This window comes from Akebia trifoliata, chromosome 16, assembly GCF_017979445.1.
Source record: "Akebia trifoliata isolate Shusen 1 chromosome 16, ASM1797944v1, whole genome shotgun sequence".
Classification (NCBI taxonomy): Eukaryota; Viridiplantae; Streptophyta; class Magnoliopsida; order Ranunculales; family Lardizabalaceae; genus Akebia; species Akebia trifoliata.
Genome location: NC_141390.1, coordinates 1280094 through 1302669, shown reverse-complemented (window position 1 = coordinate 1302669; position 22576 = coordinate 1280094). Strand labels below are relative to the sequence as shown.

General features: G+C 33.3%; 1 protein-coding gene and 1 pseudogene across 1 annotated transcript; both read left to right on the top strand.

Annotated features, from left to right (window-relative positions):
• Positions 1 to 7844: 7844 nt before the first annotated feature.
• LOC147382174 (uncharacterized) lies at positions 7845 to 14591 on the top strand. Its single transcript, XM_086428411.1, has 7 exons — positions 7845 to 7920; positions 9959 to 10102; positions 10196 to 10253; positions 11992 to 12067; positions 12197 to 12298; positions 14192 to 14275; positions 14395 to 14591. The coding sequence occupies exons 1-7, from the start codon at positions 7845 to 7847 to the stop codon at positions 14488 to 14490; spliced, it is 636 nt and encodes a 211-aa protein (XP_086284537.1). The 3' UTR covers positions 14491 to 14591.
• A 637-nt stretch (positions 14592 to 15228) lies between these two features.
• On the top strand, positions 15229 to 15741 carry LOC147382173 (ADP/ATP translocase 3, mitochondrial pseudogene; annotated as a pseudogene).
• Positions 15742 to 22576: the final 6835 nt, after the last annotated feature.

Genomic DNA, 22576 nt, shown 5'->3' with positions numbered 1-22576 from the left:
TTGCCTTTCTTTTGGTCGAACAAGCAAGTCGTCTTCTTCTTTTTACACATATAACAAGGCCTATCCATTTTATATTATTTTTTGGGTGTATTTTGGTTCATGCATGTGCATTGTATATTATCTAAATTTCCATTTAATAGAAGTTAATAACGCGTCCCATGAACCTTCCTACCCACTCAACGAACCTAACATTTTATTTTATATTTGATTTAGAATCAATATTAAAGATTAATCACTAAGTTTTCAAATTGATCTCATTTCCCTTGACCCAGGTCTTGTATCACGGACAAAATGAAGATGACATAATTGACCTTGTCTTCAACCTCAAGCCAAAATCTTCTTATTTTTTACGTTGAAAATATGCCATTTTCAAGCTTAACACCATCGTTAAGGCATCTCTGTTGAACAATAGGAGCTTAAGCAGGCCTATTGCATTTGAGCAGGATAGGCAGAAACAGAAGATCTGACGTTCTTGATTGGTTAAGAGTTATATTTGAATTTCATGTAGTTCCTGATTGATGTGCAAAGGCAGCTCACATGTAGAGTATAATGATCAGATTTTGAGATTGCCTTCTGATGGGTCTGATCTTTATCTTTTTAACTCTACATGGGCCCTGTAGTGTGTGAACAGGGCCGGCTGGACGCAAGTTGAGGCCTAAGACCAAATCTCTAAACGAGGCCTTGCTATATTTAGTATATCAATATAAATAATAATAACTAACTAATAGTAAAACATTTGAAAATTTATTTTCTAATTTTTGATATAAAATTACAAATTAAGCTTATATATATAAGATTAATATTCAGAAGTATAATAATTAATTAAATAAAAAGTCTATGTTCAAAATTCAAAAAAAAAAAAAAAAATTCAATATTTTCTTATGAATGAAATAATGGGTAGTTTCTATTTTATTAAGATTGTTATTTTATTTTCATAGATAAGAAATTCTGCCAAAAATTGCTTATCACCTACTATCTTATAAAACTCTAACTAGAGTATGTCTTATAAATAGTATTACCACGCATTTTGAATCTTAAGGATAATAAGAAAAAAAAAGATGATGAAAAAATGAAATATTAAAAAATAATTTTAATATTAAATTTGTTTCTATAGAATATCTTTCAATTGTTTTGAGAGAAAAGAGATAATGTAGAATCAGTAGAATTTATTGACATAAAAATTAAAAAGGGGCGCATTCAAAAAAAAATCTTAGATGTTCAACATGTGGTGGGAGTGGATGAGGACTTAAAAGAGTTTGTGGTTTTTGGAAACTAGTATTTTGAGAATCTATTAGAGATCTAATCATATATATCTTTACTTTTTTTAAGAAATTTCCATCTTATAGAATAGGAGTTATGTCTATGTGACTGATTTTGAGTAGAGTTTAAAGCACATGGGACTCTTAACCAAGCCGTTTTCTAAAAGTTATTTTTTTGCTAACAGCGCTGTGAGCAAACTTTCTCACGGCCCCACCATGGGTTTGACATATAGAGCAGATGACATAAGCAACAAGAGAGAAAATTCTCTCATGCCCACAGTGAAAAAAACAAAATTTCTTAATTAGATGACCATTTTGGAATTCAAAAACACGATTCAATACCACAATGTTGTAGAGGACGAAATTCTAAGAATTTTAAAACAAAAATTAAAAGAAGTTAATTTTCACCATTAAATTTTAATTTTAAACTTGGATGCTCAGTAGCCATACATTTTCCATACCTTAGATCAAGCTTGGAAAACTTTGTTTTTTAATTTATTTTTTAACTATAAGTTTCATTAATGAAATCTAGAAGGCTGTGTTGTTCGATTTCCACTATGATAATTTATGTGAGCCCCACAACTTTTTAAAATTTTGAAATCTTAAAATTAAAATTCATCGGCAGGGATGTGTGGGTGGGAGAGAGAAATTTTATCTCTATTACTTACGTCATATACGCTATATGTCAATCTAGTGTTGGGCTCTGAGAAAAAAAAAACACTCGTTTTCTAAGTAACAAGCATCCCGATTTATTTTATCTCCAATTAAAACAAGCCAAGTAAAACCATGTGTTGCTTTAGGAACGGGACACCCTCTAGAGTCTAGACTGCAACTTCAAAGCTAGAATGTGGAGTGTTTATTTATTTTATTTTTTAAATGTAAGGAATTTTGGCAATACAGATTATTAAGAGAAAAATTGGGGGAGATATTTTGGGGGCCTTAAACAATCGCCTAAGTGACCTTATGCTCAAGCCGGCCCTATGTGTGAATCAATAGATCCGAAAGAAATTTCATTTTGAAGCTCCTTATATAGATAACTTCATCCTAACAACTTACAAACCTTGTAAAATACTAAAAAATCATTTTATAATATATATATACCAACTTTCTAAACCTATTATAACTCAATTTAGACACTTCTAATAATAATAATCTAATACTACAAAAAAAAAAAAAATGGATAAAAAATGGATAGAAATTTAGACACTTCTAATACACCCTAATTTTTTAAAAAGATATCTATTTTTATAAAAATAGATATCTAAAGTCTAATTTTTTTTCAAGGGATAGAAATACACCAAATTTTTAGGGCTTATGGACATCATTTTGAATGAAAATTATGGCTTTTATAATTAAAAATTTGGGGTGCCAATAGTATAAATAAAAATTAGATAAAAAATAAATAAGAAAACCCTCGATCAATCTCTCTCTCTCTCTCTCTCTCTCTCTCTCTCTCTGTCCTTAGATTTCTCATCTTTTCTTTTTTTCATCCTTTTTAGAGATTCAAATCTCTTGGTGATTTTGACTCAAATCTTTTCTATTTTCCATCATCTTCTTTAGAGATTCAAATCTTTTGAGGAATACATCAGGTTAGGATTTTTTTTATTTCACTTATTATTTGGATTTTTGTAACTTCGTAATTAGTACTGATGAGAATTGTCTCTACAATCAACCTTGTAGCTCCGTATTCCATGTTAACATGTTTAAGAAGAATTAGTTTGAATCCTCAATCAATCAAAACTTCAAAGCTAGAACGTGGAGTGTTTATTTTTATTTTATTTTATTTTTAAATATAAGGAATTTCGACAATGCAGGTTAGTAAAAGAAAATTTGGGGGGAGATCTTTTGAGGGCCTTAAACAATTGTCTAAGTGGCCTTATGCTTGAGTCGGCCCTGTATGTGAATCAATAGACTCGAAACAAATTTCATTTTAAAGCTCTTTACATAGATTGACTTCATCGTAACAACTTAAAAACCTTTTAAAATACTTTAAAATAATTTTATAATCTACATATAATATTATACCAACATTTTGAACCTATTATAACTCAATTTAAACACTTCTAATAATAATTTAACACTATTACAAAAAACGCTTTAAACAACACCTTGATTTTTTAAATAAACATCTGTTTTTTGAAAAATAGATATCTAAAGTCTAATTTTTTAGTGGGACGGAAATGCACCAAAATTTTGGGGTTTATAGATATCGGTTTGAATGAAAATTTTGACTTTCATAATTAAAAGTTGGAGTGCCAATAGTATAAATAAAAATTAGATAAAAAATAAATCGGTTTTAATTTGTGTTAGAAAACTAGGTTTTTAGAATTTTACTGTTTCTAATCCTTCAGACATAACACATAAAATAGAATAGCTTCACTTTTCTTTACTCAATCAAGGGTTTTCATCTTCTCAATTCTCACTCTTAATCTCTATGGATTGAATTTATGCCCTTTTCTCTATCTGAGTCCCACTGCCATCAAATAATCATCCATCCTAAAACAAATTAGAAACTAGAAAAAGTAGAAACTTCCTAAAGTGACTATGAAATAGAAATCTTATTAGAAGTTAGAAAATAGAAACACATCCTACTAGAATTAAAAACTACTTAAAATTGTAGATGTTCTACATCAAATCCACGTTCTTGAAGAAAACTTGTCTTGGGACTGTTCTTGGAGGCCATTTTTTCTTGTTTTCCATTCATCTCTTCCTTTAATCCCCTTCAAGTGATATCTATTCTTTAGACTTGATTTAGAGAATATAAAGACAGTGCCACTAAACCACAATAAAGAAAAAGAAAAAAATAAGTAAGTCATCTTGTTCTTAGTACACATATAAGAAGGACTATTCATTTTATATAAATTTCTATTTAATAAAAGTCAATAACGCGTCTTCTGAACCTTCTTGCTCACTCAACCTAATGGTTTTATGTTTTTATTTGATTCAAAAGAAAAAAATAAATAAAGAGGGGGGAGGTTAGTTTTAGATATGCTCCCACAATTTTATCAATATTAAAAATTAATTCCTATTTTTTAAAATTGATGTCATTCCCTTTAACCTAGGTCTTGTCATAGACAAAAAGAAGATGACATAAATGGCCTTGTCTTCGACCTCAAGCCAAAATCTTCTTATTTTTTACCCAAAAAATATGTCATTTTCAAACTTAACATCAAGAAGGTACCTCACTTTTCACTTATATATTCAATCTTGATCTTCTTCAATCAATTATCTTTTAACGCATTGTAAACCATCATTTATTTTTCTATGCAAATCTATTCTTCTCCACAAAAAATCATATTTTGTTCTTGATGTTTAAAGGTTGAAGGAGATAGAATCTTCAATTTTCAATGGTTATGTGCATATATGCCACCTTAGGAGCATCTTAGTGAGTCAATTTATCATTAGTCTAAATATTTACTAACAAAAATATTTAGAGGCATAGGATAAATTTTGTGGCACGCGTCAATCAAAGACAAGGATTTCACCAAAATTTGAAGTAGTTTGGTTACTTCAAAGTTTACTTGGGTGAGTTGGCTCTAAAGAGTTTAAAGCAATGTAAAAAATTGGATGAACCGGAACGAACCAATGGTTCAACCGTACGAACCATCGATCCTCATGAACCAGTTATTAAATTACAAAAAATAAAAAAATAAAAAAATAAAATAAATTTATTCGTATTTCTTCGTGAAATGAAATTTAAGACTTTGTAGATTTAAAGAAAATAGAAAATGTCACCAAAATCTTTAATGTTTCTACATTTTTTCATTGATTCATGAAAGAGTCCAGAAATTCTATATATATATATATTTATTTATTTTTATTTTTTTTATTGATTCATGAAAGAGTCTAGAAATTCTATATATATTTTTTTTCTATTTCTAATTTTAATATATTAATAACTAGTTATTATTTCAAATAGATCTGACCGTATTAAACCACGGTTGAACCTGGTTTGACCATTTGAACAAATTTTAGGTTTGGTTATCCATTGGGTTTTTAAAACATTGGTTTAAAGGATACAGAGTCCTTGAGAACCACGTCCCATCTCTCAAATTCTAAAATAAAAAAACTATAGTTATTTTATAAATCCAAAGCATCTACATGAGGTAGTCAGATTATCACCACTTCTGTTTTATTTAAAAAACAGAAAACTTGATTAAAAAATGTTGCACAGGTCCCTGTTCAAGCTATCCGTACTTGTTGCCACGACCACCTTCATTGGAGATAAAGATACCGGAGTTATCACCGGTGACAGGAGATCACGTGAGTCACCACTCCGACCCTCAAAAATGTGTGAAAATTACATTTTTACCCCTCAATTTTTAAGTAGAAAAATGGTGAATCAAGCAAAATAAATTTAGTTTCTTACTAGTGAGTGACACTGTTGTGGGCAAATAATACACCTTTTTCAAATGCGAAAATAGTCGACATAGACCTCCATAGTGTCCCATGCATTACTCGAAGTAGAACATTCCATGCTCTTTGGTAAATGCCAACTTCTCTTGATTTTATAATGCCAACGATATCTAGTTATCTATCAAATGCTCATTCATTAACAACAACCTTTACTTGTCGATCAATTCTTGGTCGGGGAAAATTGCCTTTCAGATATATTTTATTTGGGATGGTATAGTCAATGCAAACCCCTTACTTTCCCATCCTTCTTTGGTACCACAATAATGTTTGCTATCCCCTGGTAGATACCTGCCCAAATGAATCTGATTCTAAACAAGCTTCTGATTTCCGTAGTAACTGCTGGAGCTATGCCACCTCGGTGAGTATTTGAGTTACAAAATCAGCACTCATAGCTTTGAATTGAAATAATAACAACCTATATCTTGCAATGCATTATCAATATCTCGTTCTCATTTTTTTGAGGGGATGGAATCACGTTTACCAAATTTAATCGTCAATAAATATTATATAACAGAGAAAATTAGAAATGGAGAAAATTAGAGAAGATCCTTGTCAAAACCCCAAATTTTTGTACCTTGATTCCTTACTTGAATGATTCTAGACACATGGTTTATTAAGCGTGATACACGCAACTCTTGAGCATTAAATACAAAGCCTTTCATTCATTACAATAGAAAATTACAAGATCTTTAAACAACAACAGATCCTCTATTACAAACACAAAATATTGAAATATAACTAGGGTCTTCGTCACATCATTGCATCTTCTACTCCAAATCCATGGCTTCCACCTCTTCCTCATCTGTTGACATAAAAGGTCAGTAAGTAGTGAATCCTAAACAAGAGATAATCCACAATTCCAAATTACAAGTTATAATATAACTATTTCGTTATATTACCTATACATTCCAGTACATATGATACATTTGACACATTATACAAGAAGAAATTATTCTAACTGATACTAAATCAAATAGAAAAAAGATATACCTTTATTGTCTTTAGAATCCCATGTTCAAGCATGCTCTTGAATTTCACAATCTTCAGCTACCTGAAGAGCAATATGTGTAGCTGCATTGCTTTCCAATTGTTCAATACGGTGAGCATCACTGGAATGACCATGAGGGGTTATCAAGCTAGTGATACCAGTTCCAATAGGAAATGACCAATGAACTTTGTCCTCAAATGGTGCAACCTTGCTTAGTAATTTCAGGGCAAAACTTGCTCTTTCTTGGCATTGTTCATTGCGGCTCTCAACAATATGCTTGAGTATAGCATGTGAGAGTTGAGAGAATAAAAAGTGTAACATCTCCACAAATAGTTGTTCAAGGTGACCGTATAACTCATTGATGGATGTGCACGGTCGGCATTTGATGATAAATTCATTGATGGCATGTACATCATCACGTACAACAAAATTTATCATACCTGGTTCCAATGGTACTTCTTCAAAAGTCCCAAGTGTATCATTTAATACTTTCAATTGAGATTGAGATTGAAACCCTCCATCCATAGATCTCATAACAACTTCAGAACAATGTTTCTTTACTGAAGATTTAATGCTTTCGTTTTTCTTCCATATATATTTTGCCATCATCCATTTAGCTTTGTTACGGAGATTTCCAGCACTCATGTCTTGTCGATGAAATAAATGATTTCAAAGGCTTCATCTAGTGTGTGAACTAGAGAAGTACTGAGGGAATCCGGAAGTGAAACGATGGCCATTCTTACAAGGAGCACAACTGAAAGACAAGATATTCGGTTCTCTGATGAAACTTGAAGCTTGTTAGTAAGTGACTCTTCAGATGGAGTAATTTTGCAAAAGAGTTGCAACAAATGACTTGGAGAATCAATTTTATATTTCTCAATCAACCTGTACACATCCGCCTCACTTTTCTTCTGTATCCACCTGATCAATCCGCTTCCAGACAAATAGGGTTCTTCTTGTCTCACTAAATCTGTGGCTTTACCATTTCTTTGTTTACTAAAGCATTTTTTACTGCCTTTCATCACATATGTTGCCAACACAGTCACGCAAAAAGGCAATAGAGTTACAAATATAGTCCCTAATAACCAAACAATAATGCCAAAATTCATATTCACAATCAGCCTAAAGGCTTTTAACCTTGCTATAATAGGGATATAATTTCCATTCGGCCCTCTTACGTAATGTCCTTCTGCAAGGTCAGTGTTGCTCGCCACAGTAAGCCATCTAAAGCCAATTGCTATACAACCTATCGTTATGGTAAGACCCTGAGTGACACTACGCCATATTGCGGTTTTGGCGACACCAGAACTGCGCTAAAAACGACTGCTAAAGGCAGTCGTTAATTACGACAGTTTGAAGCAGTCGTTAAACCGTCGTTTCAACGCACTAATGGAAATATGTAAAAGTTGGGGTGCCAATAACCACCCAAAAAAATAAAAAAATTTCAAAACCTTCATTTACAGAACTCGTCTTCGCCACTGTCGAAGTTCTTCTCTCCTCTCATTCACACACTCTCAGTCTCACTATCACTCTCACTCTCACTCGACTGATCTTATCTTTCTACACCGTCGCTCTTCTCGCCCTCTCTCGATTCCTTCGTTCTTCTCGCTCTCGCTATTTTTTTTTTTTCTAGAAACAAATCGATTGAAAATTTTTTTTAGAAACAAATCGATCGGAGTTTGATCGAAAGATCTTCGCTCGATCTCTCACTCAAAGAATCTGTGATTTTAAAGACGCAATCAGATTCGATTTACAAGTTTTAGGGCAGAATCAATCGGTGTTTGATCAAAAGTTTTAGGACTTTGTTCGATCTGCCTCCCTTTGCTTCGTTTGTGATCGAATCTTCAGGTATGTTAAAGTTTTTTATTGTATCTTAGATTTTCCATAATTAATTTAGGGATTCAAATGTATAGATAAACATAAATAGAAGAACAACTCAAATGTATAGATAGTGGAATGGAAAAATGTTTTGAAAAGAGAGTAATACATTTCAGCAGAGGAAAACATCTTTAGCAAACTTGTATTATCAATAGATGCAATGCAATAACAAATTAATGCAATAACTTGTATTGTTTGAGTCGATTTCTTTTTGGATCTCTCTGATTAGTAGTGTTTTTCTATTGTTTGATTTTGATTTCTTTTTTGGATCTCTCTAATTAGTAGTGTTTGAACCTTTTTGAGTACTTGTGATTTAGTTAATCTGTGTTCTCTACTTGCAATTTGATGTATATCTTTGTTATAATAATTCTAACTTGTTTGTTATAATTCTTCTTTGTTTGATTGTTCTTCCAGTACTTTGAGTGTAAAATCTGTGATCCATTGATTTATTTTAAAAAGTTTTCTGTTGAGGATTTTAAGTTTTTTGGTGTTTTGATTCATATAGAATAGAATATCTCCATATATTGTTGTAGATGTGATCGTGTTCATTAGGTCTTATATAATGTGTATCCAGATGATGGTGTTCATTAGATCTATGTTTGTCATCCCATGCCTCTTTAAAAGTTTATTTGGTGCGACACCACCACCTACTATGAGATGAGGAATCATTTTTGGATTTCTCAACAATTTTATGTGAGCTACGTCATTATGTCATAGTAGGACAAGGTGACCTTTTGCACCAAAGCTTCAAGAGTTAGTTAGCTGGAAGGAAAATCTGCTCATTGTTTGACGTGGGATAAGGACTCATTTGAGTCTTAACTTATTAGTCTTGGTTCCATATAGTTTTCCTTAATGCTTTTGGTTTGGTCTTTTTCTTCCCTTATAAATAATTGTGATTACTAAAAGTTAGCAAGTGGCATTATAAAACTGTGTGAAGGGAATGCCTCTTAAGATTGAAAGATCTTTTCTGGTTTATATATTTTGGTATTGTTCTTCATGTATCCTTATGTATGATCCTATGCAGTCACATCTATTATTTTGAAGGACTAGATACTAATGATTCAGATTCAAACCACTTTATTTTCTGTTTAATTGATGCATATAATGGATTAGAACCATCTCTACTTGGATGATATTGGGTTCCTAAGATTGATTTTATTGATGAAAATGTAACATACAATATTACTCTTGACTTATTTTCTTCATTTTTTGGAGTTTCCATACAGGGGACCCTTAGTGCATTCCTATCCTAGCTAGAGTTATAAATCATTGCTTATGGTGTTAATTATTTTCATGTTCTTAACTATTTCCTGCTTGTTTTGCCCACATTCTATATTGTGAGTTCTATGATGAATTCCATATGTAAAAAAACTTTGATTATTATTATTTTGTTTTCCACATGACTTCCATACTTAATATACTCTTATCATCCACATTGAGAGAGCTATATATGTAAGGTGTGTTCTGTTTGTAGTAACCAGCTTTGAAAGAGCTTCCCAAGTTCTTTTTGGGTTTTCTGCGGACATTTTCTATAATTTCGCCAAGCTTAACCCATTTGTAGGTACTAATATCCATTTGCATTATTTCCTTTTTATTAACTGACATTATTGGATTTTGCATTAATTTGCAAATGTATGTTTTTGTGTATGTGTAGGACTGTTGGAGCTGGAATTTCTGTTGTTAACTATTGATAGTGCAAGGCTTTTGGAGAGGTAACTATAACTTGTGTTATATTTTACTTTATAACTTGTCTCTATGAATGCTCCCTAATGACTATTTTTCTATTTTTTTCAGTCATTTATACGCTTATTCTAGATATTTTACACCTCCATATAGATCTCTTTTTCTCATGATCTCAACCTAGAACTCTGCTCCTAGGCATTTTCATACATACTATTAGTGCATGATGAGTTAAGGAAACCCAAATTAAAGAGTCAATATTTCTTAGGATTGTGAGTTTAGTTGTTCGTTCGTAGTGACCAATTTTATTTCTTTGCTAAAGCTTTTCGTTTCCTTTGTACATTTTTAGGCCTTATTTTAAATGCAAATGAGTGTCAATTTGTGACCCAATCATGTAGCTGCTTGGATTTGATATGAACCAATCATTTTCTAATCCATTAACGGGTGAATTAAAATGTAGATTAATGATGTTATATATTTTATTTAGATATATGATGTATATCTATATTTCATACATATTGTTTATTGAATCTGATTTGATGTAAGATGAATCCAATACAAGTGTTACTAGATTGGATTTAGATCCACTTGTTGGTATAAGGGATCTAATCCAATTCCAAACGAACTCTCATAGCCTAGACACTATGCTTTGGGTCACATCCGGTTCAATTGAAGAGTTTGCTTGATTCTCTTAATTCATATCATCAGCTTATTATAATGTATGCTACCAGCATGTGTAGATTAAAAACAAAAATTACATAGGCTATTAAAAAGAAAGATTTGATATCTTAAAAAAAAAAAAAAAAACTTTTGGCATTAAGAGCTTTACCCCCTTTTTAGTATGGAGATTTTCTCGATTTATTTTGCTTTTGATCCTTGTTCATGAACATTTCATATATTTTTCTTATAATCAGAATGATTTTGCATTCAATGTTTCCAAAGTGAAAGAACAAGTAATGCAAGGTTAATGCTTACAAAGGCAGAGTTATGTAACTGCGCCATGTTTATTAATCTGACATTTTTATAGCCAGTTTGTTTTCTAATGAGTAAAAAAGTATAGGGTGTTCTAAAATTTAGAAGGTTTGCAAGGAACATTTACAGAGGTGTCAATGAAGATGCTGATTCATTGGGCAAGGGAGGTATATTTAACCAATTCTTGTTAGGTTTGGTTAGATGGTTTGGCTGGATAGGCACCACTACTCTTGCTGCCATGACCTTCTGTTTTGCCACTAGTACTAATAGCGACCACTTCCTCTATAATCTTCGCTACTGCCCCAAAGGCCTCTTAGTGTTCTTTACTATGCTCCACCAGTGCATAATCAATAATATGCTAATGTTGCTGTGTTGAAAGCTGAAATGTGATAAAATATTACATTGTGATCTTGTATTACTAATCACTTTGGTCTCTTTTATCCAATTCTTATTGATCAAGTCTAAACTATGTTGTTAAATAACGATATCTATGGAAGCTTTATTCTTTTTATTTCCTTTTGTCCCTACAAACTAATTTTATCATTTGGTTTTCTTAATTTGGTTCACAGTATGTACTTTGGTTCACAGTATGTACATGTTCTACAAAAATTATTGATTAGTTAAAAAGAATTCCCATAAAAGTTGTAGGAAAGTCTTTGTTTCTGCTAATTTATTTTTTCACTAGTTTTAACACACATCTTGAATTAGTAGCAATTGCCTTTTCTTTCATTATGCTAGTCTCCTTTCAAATCTCACCTGAAACAAAGCAGCAGCTTTAATGATGTGTCAGTGTTTCAGGACTGAACTTTGCCACTTTAGTGGTGCCAAGATATTCCCTGGTAGGGGTATCAGATTCGTTCGAGCTGATTCTCAGGTAAGCTTTGGTAATGGTTCTTGTTTTTTTCTTTTTTTTCAATTCAATGTTAATCTCTATTTTTCACTATTTCAGCTTATTGACCTTACCTTTAAAATTGATGAAATCTCACCTGATTTATCACCTTAGGTCTTCTTGTTCGCTAATTCAAAATGCAAGAGATACTTCCACAACCGACTGAAGCCATCAAAACTTACCTGGACTGCCATGCACAGGAAGCAACATAAGAAGGTGTTTCTCTTATGTAGTACTTAAAATATTTTTTGTGCTTTATTAACTTCTTGCATTTGTCATTCACTATGTTTCTTCTGTTAGGATTGTTTGGGTATGTTCTATAATGATATTTTTCTTTTTCGACCATGCTAAATGAGTAGGATCAGTGATGTTATGAGTTACTTGATCAAACATCGTTTTTCTGTTGTTTTATTGAACTAGTCGTCGATCTGCATTTGCTTTGCTGACTGTGTTTTTGCTCTAAATAAGTAGGACATGGTATGGTAAGGTCTCTGATTGACTGTGCCAATGCAAATAATATTTCCGAATTTGCACATTGTTTTACCTTCACTGTCAAGCTTTGCTTCAACCATAGATCTTTGATTAATTTGGCTTTTATAAAGAGCTGTAAATAGTTTTTCTGGTTTTGTATGCAGAAAACCAAATTGCAGATTGATGGTTACTCATGACGACTATAGCATGATGTCCAGGCTACCAAAGGAGAGAACTTCAGGCGGTAACCATACTTAGAAGCCCAGTTGATCGTGTCTTTAGCACTTGTGAATTTTCAGTGGAGGTTGCAGCTAGATTTCTAGTGCATCCAAGCTTAACTTCAGCAACACAAATGACTGGAAGGATACGCCCAAAAAGTAATGGAGTAAGTACGTTGGATATCTGGCCATGGAAGTATTTGGTTCCCTGGATGAGGGAGGACCTATTTTCCCGGGTATGTTTTCTTTGAAACTAACTGATTAAGTTGTAGCTTTTTTTGAGTGTCTCTTTGTTTTTTCAATGCTATTCACCATTCTCTCTTTCCTCTCACAAGGATCTTCAAGTGGTTCTTGAACGACCCATTTCTTACTACCACAATAATCTTTATGGCCAGTTACCTTCTATTTTGTTTCTTGTATTGGCTGAATTTCAACACGATATCACCATCAGTTTCAATTCTAGAGATAAATTGGCATTATATGTTCAAGAAGTGTTACCATCAATTTCATATTAAGGAATAAAATGCCTTCACATGCTACAAATGGCAGTCGAATTGAATGGGGTTTTTTTCTTTCTTAAATGGGGTATCACTAGTAAAGATAGTGATGGTAAAACAATGTGCAAATTCGTAAAGCTTGACGCAATAGTTGAAACTGATGAGGTTCAATGTTGCTTAAAGTATAAAATCACTCATCATGGATGAGGTTCAATGTTGCTCTTTCTTAAATTTGGATTCTTGAACCTCTTTATGTACAGTTTTTACTAGAGTAAGATATTTACCAAGATATGAAAAGAATTGAATATGGATCATTTCGTGCATTGAATTTCATTTTTACTAAATTAGTAATTGGTTCTGGTTCTTATTTATCGACCTATGTTGGCTCAGTTTTAATTTGGCCCCAAACTGAATGAAGTAGTACCCCAACAAATAGGTGCTTATGCCTCGAGGCACTAATCAGCCGAGCGCCTTGCCTCACACCTCAGTGTTTGTAAACATTGAATGTAATAGTGCCAAACACAAGAAGCAAAACAGCTCAGTCCCTGAATAAACACATCATATCCCACCTAAGCGACATATACTAAAAAAGATGAGCCTTTTCCTGTATTCTTCATTATTTGTGGCTTATGTTTTACCAAAACTCATTTTCTGTGGTTTGTGGATGACTTGCAACTTCTTCTGGATGACAGGGAGCTGTCAATTTTGCTCTGATGATGTCCAGTTGATTACAACACAATCACAGATCTCTTCCTTCAGGTACATCTCTCGTATGTAGTTTCTTATGTTGGTTTTATAATATTAGATGGACAACAGAGTGCTTCCATATTTGTTTAACCATCTAAAAAATGTATTCAAGCTGCTCCAATATTTGAATAACATAGCACTTGGGATTGTTTTGTTTTTGTTGTTTTCTATTCCAGAGAAACCTGATTCGTGAGGCAACAGTCTTTCTGTTGGATGTCCTGAAACCAAATTTACCAGAACATGCATTTCTTCAAACAAAGGTAATTATTTGTTGAAAGAGTTCTTGTAATTCTCTTTAGTTCACATATCTCTTAAACAAAGGTAATTATTTGTTGCACAACTTTGTGAAAAAGCTGGTCTGTATGTGCGTGCCCTTCAGGTATGGCCTCTTGGAATCATCTTTTGTGGTTTCACTCCTCAGCGTACTAGCTGCAGATCCTACATCTGGAAGCAAAGCTTGTCCTCCCTCCTGTAAGCTTTTACTTAGGCACCATATAGAAACAAATGGATCGCTACCATTTCACTTACATGAATGATTTTATTTTATTTTTTTAACTATTCATTGTCTGTTTTCTGATTGTGATTCATCTGATCTTAATCAATTTTTAGAAAGGCTTGTAAATTTGCTAGGTTAGCAAGTTATCTTGATTGTAATGTTGCTTGTTTGAATTAGTTGTGATAAATTGACTCAAAAAAAGCCACTCAAAATTAACTTGCTGATGTGGCATGTACACAGAACCATTCATCTTTTTTTTTTCTTGAGATACACTAGAAAAAATCTCTGATTTAGTAGACAATCAATGTGTGAAATTCGAGTAGTTTTTTTCAAGTCAATTTATCACAATTCTTTATGAAGTTTGGGAAGCAACAAGGAACCATCCAATATATATATACCTCTCCTTGGTGGGGTCAAAACTGACTTTTTAGAAACATTTGTTTTCTTTGCCAATAATATCAAAACTAATAGAAGAAAATGTAAATAAATCTAAGTTAATACTTATTGAATCCAAAGGGCTGCAAAATGCCTAAGAGAGCAATGTAGGACCACACATGGGTGTGGGCTAAGGGCATTAGCATGTGAAGAGCCTATTTATTATAGAACAACCATGGTGAAAGATATAGCAAGACTGGCTTGGGCAGAGAACAAACGTGTCAGACCTGTGTATAGAAAGTGCTGATAATTTCTATTGTGTACCGTGGGCTCTACTTTGGAATGTATGATTCTCTAAAACCAGTTTTGTTGGTTGGTGATATGCAGGTCAGTAGAAACAGAAGAAATATTAGTATTTTGGTTTTTGTAATTATTGGATGTATATGTTTACAGTTTGGACAATGTGTGCTATTGTGTTTGGTGATTGCACGATAGCTTCCGAGCAAGTTTTCTAGTGGGATGGGGATCACAATTGGGGCTGAGCTGGCCTCATACCCTATTGATACAGTGCATCGAAGGATGATGATGACATTTGGAGAGGTTATCAAGTAGAAGAGTTCATTGGATGCATTCTCTCTGATTCTCAAGTATGAAAGGGCCAAGTCCCTCTTTATGGGTGCTGGGGCAAACATCTTGCATGCAGTTGCAGGTGCTGGTGTGCTTGTTGGTTACGACAAGCTGCAGTTGATCGTGTCGGGGAAGAAGTATGGATCTGGTGGTGGTGGCAAAGTTCAATCATGTGGCAGCAAAGATGATAATGACAATGATAATTCGGTGGCTAAGTTTAATCAGTAGTTTATATGTATTTTTATGTTTAGATCGTATTGAAGTGAGACTTGAAAGAACGATGTATTTTGTATTTTAGCACCTTTCTTATACCAAATTATTGAAAGAATATTTGTGATGAATGTGATGATCCATTTTTTCAAATTGAAAATTCAGAATCTTTTTTTTATTATTATAAATTCAGAAAAACGACTGTCTTTAGCAATCGGAAAAAACAACAGTTTTACGACTGTCTAAAACCGTCGTTTTTTACGACTGTTAAAGACAGTCGTTTTTTCCGACTGTTGAAGACCGTCGTTTTTTTCCGACTGTCCTGGACAGTCGTTTTTTTCGACTGTTTTTGTCTGTCGCATTTTAAAAACCACTCCTTTTAAAACGACCCCTATTCCGACTGCAGGGGCAGTCGGTTTTTTCAAAAACGACTGTCATGGACAGTCGTTTTTAGCGCATTATGACGTAGTGTGACAACCACCATCCATATTGACCATTTATAATCCAAAACTCCATAACCAAACTCCATCGTATTGTTAAGAATGAGGGATCTAATTATAGCTTGTGACAGAACCACCGTGCAAAGTATGGAAATCACACCCATAGTCATAGCAGATGCAGCATAACTGAGAAACAATTGAGGGTTGTTTCCATAACTAGACACACAAAACAATTTCATTTGATTAATCATACATTCGTTCTCCGAACTTCATGGGTCACCCTTTTCAAGCTGTTCTTTAACATCATTTCTTCGAGTTGACTTAGTCATGTTATGTATCTGAGATTTGCTCTTCTAGTATTATGGTTCTTCCTACAATGCTACCCAAGAAGCTACAAGTTATGGTATTTTAATAAAGAGTTTGGCTCTCCCTAAGGGATTTGTATTATATTAAGAGGATGACTCCTTAGAGAGATCAAATTGTCTCATGGAGAATTTATATGTACTGGCTCCCTTAAGGAGGCCGAACCATTTAATGATAGCGAGTGGAGTGGTCGGCTCCTTAGAGAAACCAAACCTCCTTTAGATTTTATAGGTTGTAGGGGTCGGACAATATAGAGGCCTAACCTCCTTTAGGCATGGTTAAAGGGTCAGATCCCTTTTGACCAAACCAATTGGGGTATGGGTCGGACCCTTGGTACTTGGTTAATCGGGTTTGGATCGTGTTGAACCAGATCCGAATGTCTTGATTTGGCAACTTTACTAATTCAAATGTTGGAGGCTCTTAAGATTGTCGTCCAAACACTCTCAAACTATCATTTGGAAGATCATGAGTTTATAATTTTATAGGAATTCTTTTACCTAATGTTTGTAAATTCATATGCACTACATATATGAATTTGATTTAATCACATATACTGTCGAACTACTTTTATTTGGCAGATAGTTTCATATTTGTTATTTTTTTAGGATGCCAAAAACATCTATCTTTTGACATTTCTTAGACAATCAATTGATTTTCTTCCTCAAAGCACATGCCATTTGGTCTCTGCTATTTGAATCAAAACATTGAGCTTGACTCTTTTGATAATCCCTAATTCATGCCAAGAAGAGACATAAAAAATATTCAATTGTCAAGTCCAACTCTTTTTTCCATGAAAAGTATCGAAACTCAAAGGTTTTTTTAACCCAAATGTATGTTGAACTCCTCGCTTGAGATCATAAGAGGCGAAGTGAACATTTTCAAGTGTTGAGGTCAATGCGCTATTTTCAATCACAAATATTGATCTTGCTGTTTTTGATGCTATAAATAAAAGTGATATATTTTTAAAAAAGACTCAAGTTCTATAGCAATAGATTTTTTCGGTCATTGTAGCCCAATCTACAGCGGTGGATGCAAAAATATGCCTTCAAATCTCTAGCAACCGAAAATATTACAGTTCATTAAATCTCTAGCAATGGAATATATCATTGTGCAAAGGGTCCCGTTCGGCACCCAACCATTTACCCAATAATTTGGCTAACCATTTTTGTCTTACATGGGTTAGAAGTTTTGGAATGGGCTGATTTTTGGTGAGGATGATCTCCTCACCATAGAGATCATCCTCACCGAAAATCAGCCCATTCCAAAACTTCTAACCCACGTAAGAAAAAAATGATTGGGCAAATGGTTGGGTGCTGAACATTTCCCTTGTGCAAATGGCATCCATAACTAACTATATGTCTATCGAGTCAGTTTTGGACCTTAAAGTGGTAGAAAATTCAGTCATTATTTATGACACTAAGTGAAAATTGGAAAATTCGACATAAAAATTTGACGGGCCAAGGCCCACGAATTTTAGAAACTGAATTTTGACGGTCTAGGACCATCGAAATTCTTGATGTTCCCCATATTTGACGGCTCAGAGCTGTCAAATTTGTCTCATCCTTCATTAATTTGACAGTTTTGGCCTGTCGAAAAAAAAAAAAAATTGACAACGAAATTTTTTTTCACCAATTTGACCTCTTGGTCCGTCAAATTTGGGATTTTTTCACATTGTGAAACCTTAAATCTTATAGTTTGATTATCCCAAGCCTCGAGCTTAAAGCTTACTCTGAAAAGAAAGAATTGAACCCGATGCTCGATGTTGGATCAAACACAGAGCAATGAGTTCAATGCTGAATCTAGGTTGAAATTTCTTTAAAAATCGAGAATTGAATTAAATGAATTACTTGAGTAAGTTCTAATATAATTTCTTCCTCTAACACTTAATTCGGAGAATTTTATGAATATTTTGAGAATTTTGTGACTATGCTTCATATTCAATAACTAAATTTTAGTACAAAAACAACTTTGTATTCGAGAGTTTCTATTAATACACCAAACTTTTACTTATAACACACCAATGTATATGTTGATAATTGTTAAATAGGTAAATTACCATTTTGTGCACTAAATATGAAAAAAATCCGATTTCGATACACTATTCATTTTAATTCGCAAAAGATGTTTTCCAGTGAGCTCGTTACTTTTATAATCAATGATCTCCTATAAAATATCAATGAACTACCCATTAAAAATAGCAAAAGTGTTTGACTTTAATGTTATTTGTGATCTTATTGATAATTTATCAGCGAGATAGCTAATTATAAAAGTTCCTTTAAAATTACTTACAATATAATTGGTAATTTATCAGCAAGATCGCTAATTATAAAAGTCACAAACTTACTGGAAAATATGTTTTGGGAATTAACCACCGTCATTTGAAGGTGGTGTGGGCTGCAATTGTCTTGGTTTTTATTAAAATGATCCTGAGTATATGAAATTTAAATGTAAAAGTGGGGGCATTTGTGGGATCCAAAATTTGGTGTCAAACCAAATCGATTATGCCTTCTCTCATTATTTATAACTAGAAAGTTGCATGTACAAACAAACATTTATCTAAAGGACTTATTTGTAATTTAAAAATTAATAAAAATGTGATATTAAAGATTACATGGATATTTTTGTACTTTCAAAAACTAATCAACGTAATCTAGGAGCATGCGATTATAAATTTCTAGGTTTTTGATCCAAATACCCCAAATTATTTTAAGTTTAAATGTTAAGATTGCACTATTTTTGGAATTTGAATTTTGGCATCAAACTACTTTCTATCCCACCGTCTCTCATTATAATAGGAAAGATTGTAAAGAAAATGTAAGACTAATGATAATCTGACACTCTTTTTTCAGACGCTCCATAATCTGATTGTTAAATAATCATAAATCTTTTTCTTGTGAGTCCCAAAGAAAAAAAATCTCCGATTGTGATGGAAGCATCTAAAGAGCTTCAGATTATCACAACAAAAATGTAAAGATGGGGCAATTGGTGGGATCCAAAATTTGATGTCGAACCACTTTAACTCCACTTCTCTCATTATACTAGTAAAGATGATGAGGCGAGGCACTTTTTAATAGACTTATACACCCCCAATATTATATTTATTTGGGATATTGAAGTCCAAAAACAAGATGTTGAAAATTACATTTTTATCCTTCTATTTTTAAGTAGAAAAATGGTAAATCAAGCAAAATATATTTAGTTTCTTACCAGTGAGTGACACTGTTTTGGGCAAATAATACACCTTTTTCAAATGCGAAAATAGTCGACATAGCCCTCCATAGTGTCCGAAGCATATCTTAAAAAAATTTGGTCATCATCATCCTATGTAAAGTGGTTAATGCATTCTTCAATTTGAATGACATTACTCGAAGTAGAACATTCCTTGCTCTTTGGTAAATGCTGACTTCTCTTGATTTTATAATGCCAACGAGATCTAGTTATATATTGAATGCTCATTCATTAACAACAACCTTTACTTGTCGGTCAATTGTTGGTAGGGGAAAATTGTCTTTCAGATATATTTTATTTGGGATGGTATACTCAATGCAATCCCCTTACTTTCCCATCATTCTTTGGCACCACAATAATGTTCACGATCCCCTAGTAGATACCTTACCGAATGAATCTGATTCTAAGCAAGCTTCTGATTTCCTTAAATATTATATAACAGAACTCAGCTTTGAATTGAAATAATAACAACTTATATCTTGCTATGCATTATCAATATCTCGTTCTCATTTTTTTGAGGGGATGGAATCACGTTTACCAAATTTAATTGTCAATAAATATTATATAACAGAGAAAACTAGAAATCGAGAAAATCTGAGAAGATCCTTGTCAAAACCCCAAATTTTTGTACCTTGATTCCTTGAATGATTCTAGATACATAGTTTATTAGACGTGATACGCAATTCTTGAGCATTAAATACCAAGCCTTTCATTCATTACAATAGAGAATTACAAAATCTTTAAACAACAACAGATCCTCTATTACAAACACAAAATATTGAAATATAACTAGGGTCTTCGTCACATCATTGCATCTTCTACTCCAAATCCATGGCTTCCACCTCTTCCTCATCTGTTGACATAAAAGGTCAGTAAGTAGTGAATCCTAAACAAGAGATAATCCACAATTCCAAATTACAAGTTATAATATAACTATTTCGTTATATTACCTATACATTCCAGTCCATATGATACATTCGACACATTATACAAGAAGAAATTATTCTAACTGATACTAAATCAAATAGAAAAAAGATATACCTTTATTGCCTTAAGAATCCCATGAAGTTCAAGCATGCTCTTGAATTTCACAATCTTCAGCTATCTGAAGAGCAATATGCGTGGCTGCATTGCTTTCCAATTGTTCAATACGGTGAGCATCTCTGGATTGACCATGAGGGGTTATCAAGCTAGTGATACCAGTTCCGATAGGAAATGACCAATGAACTTTGTCCTCAAATGGTGCAACCTTGCTCAGTAATTTCAAGGCAAAACTTGCTCTTTCTTCGCTTTGTTCATTGGGGCTCTCAAGAATATGCTTGAGTATGGCATGTGAGAGTTGAGAGAAGAAAAACTGTAACATGTCCACAAATAGTTGTTTGATGTGACCGTATAACTCGTCGATTGATGTGCACGGTCGGCACTTGATGATAAATTCATTGATGGCATGTACATCATCACGTACAACAAAATTTATCATATCTGGTTTCAACGGTATTTCTTCAATACTCCCAAGTGTATCATTTAATACTTTCAATTGATATTGAGATTGAAACCCTCCATCCATAGATCTCATAACAACTTCAGAACAATGTTTCTTTACTGAAGATTTAATGCATTTATTTTTCTTCCACATATATTTTGCCATCATCCATTTAGCTTTGTTACAGAGATTTCCAGCACTCATTGTCTTGTCGATGAAATAAATGATTTCGAAGGCTTCATCTAGGGTGTGAACTAGAGAAGTACTGAGGGAATCCGGAAGTGAAACAATGGCCATTCTTACAAGGAGCACAGCTGAAAGACAAGATATTCGGTCCTCTGATGAAACTTGAAGCTTGTTAGTAAGTGACTCTTCAGATGGAGTAATTTTGCAAAAGAGTTGTAACAAATGAGTTGGAGAATCAATTTTATATTTCTCGATCAACCTCTTCACATCCTCCTCACTTTTCTTCTGTATCCACCTGATCAATCTGTTTCCAGACAAATAGAATCCTTGTCTCACTAAATCTGTGGCTTCACCATTTCTTTGTTTACTAAAGCATTTTTTACTGACTCTCATCACATTTATTGCCAACGTAGCCACGCAAAAAGGCAATAGGTTTACAAATATATGCTCTGATAACCAAACAATAAGGCCAAAATTCATATTCACAATTAGCCTTAAGGCTTTTAACTTTGCTATAATAGGGACATAATATCCATTCGGCCCTCTTACGTAATGTTTTGCTTCAGGGTCAATGTTGCCTATCACAGTAAGCGATCTAAAGGCAATTGCTATACAACCTATCGTTATGGTAAGACCCTGAGTGACAACCACCATCCATATTGACCATTTATAATCCGAAACTCCATAACCGAACTCCATCATATTTTTAAGAATGAGGGATCTTATTGCAGCTTGTGACAGAACCACCGTGCAAAGTATGGGAATCACGCTCATAGTCGTAGCAGGTGCAGAATCACAGATAAACAATTGAGGGTTGTTTCCATAACTAGACACATAAAACAGTTTCATTCGATTAATCATACATTCGTTCTCCGAACTTCGTGGGTCACCCTTTTCCAGTTGTTCTTTAACAGCATTAAGGTAAATATCAGAACCAAAATGAAATCTAAAAGTAGAATCCCATAATGCAAGTAGCAAAAGCACCATACAAGACAGGATTATGACATGTTCTACAATGAACACAAAGATGACCCTAGTAGCCATTTGTATAGCAACATTGACAACAACGGCTATTACATAGATGGTCAGGGAGGCCATGTTGGAAAGACGTTCATAGTGACTCTGGGTTCCAACTGAAGGGAAGAAAAACCCC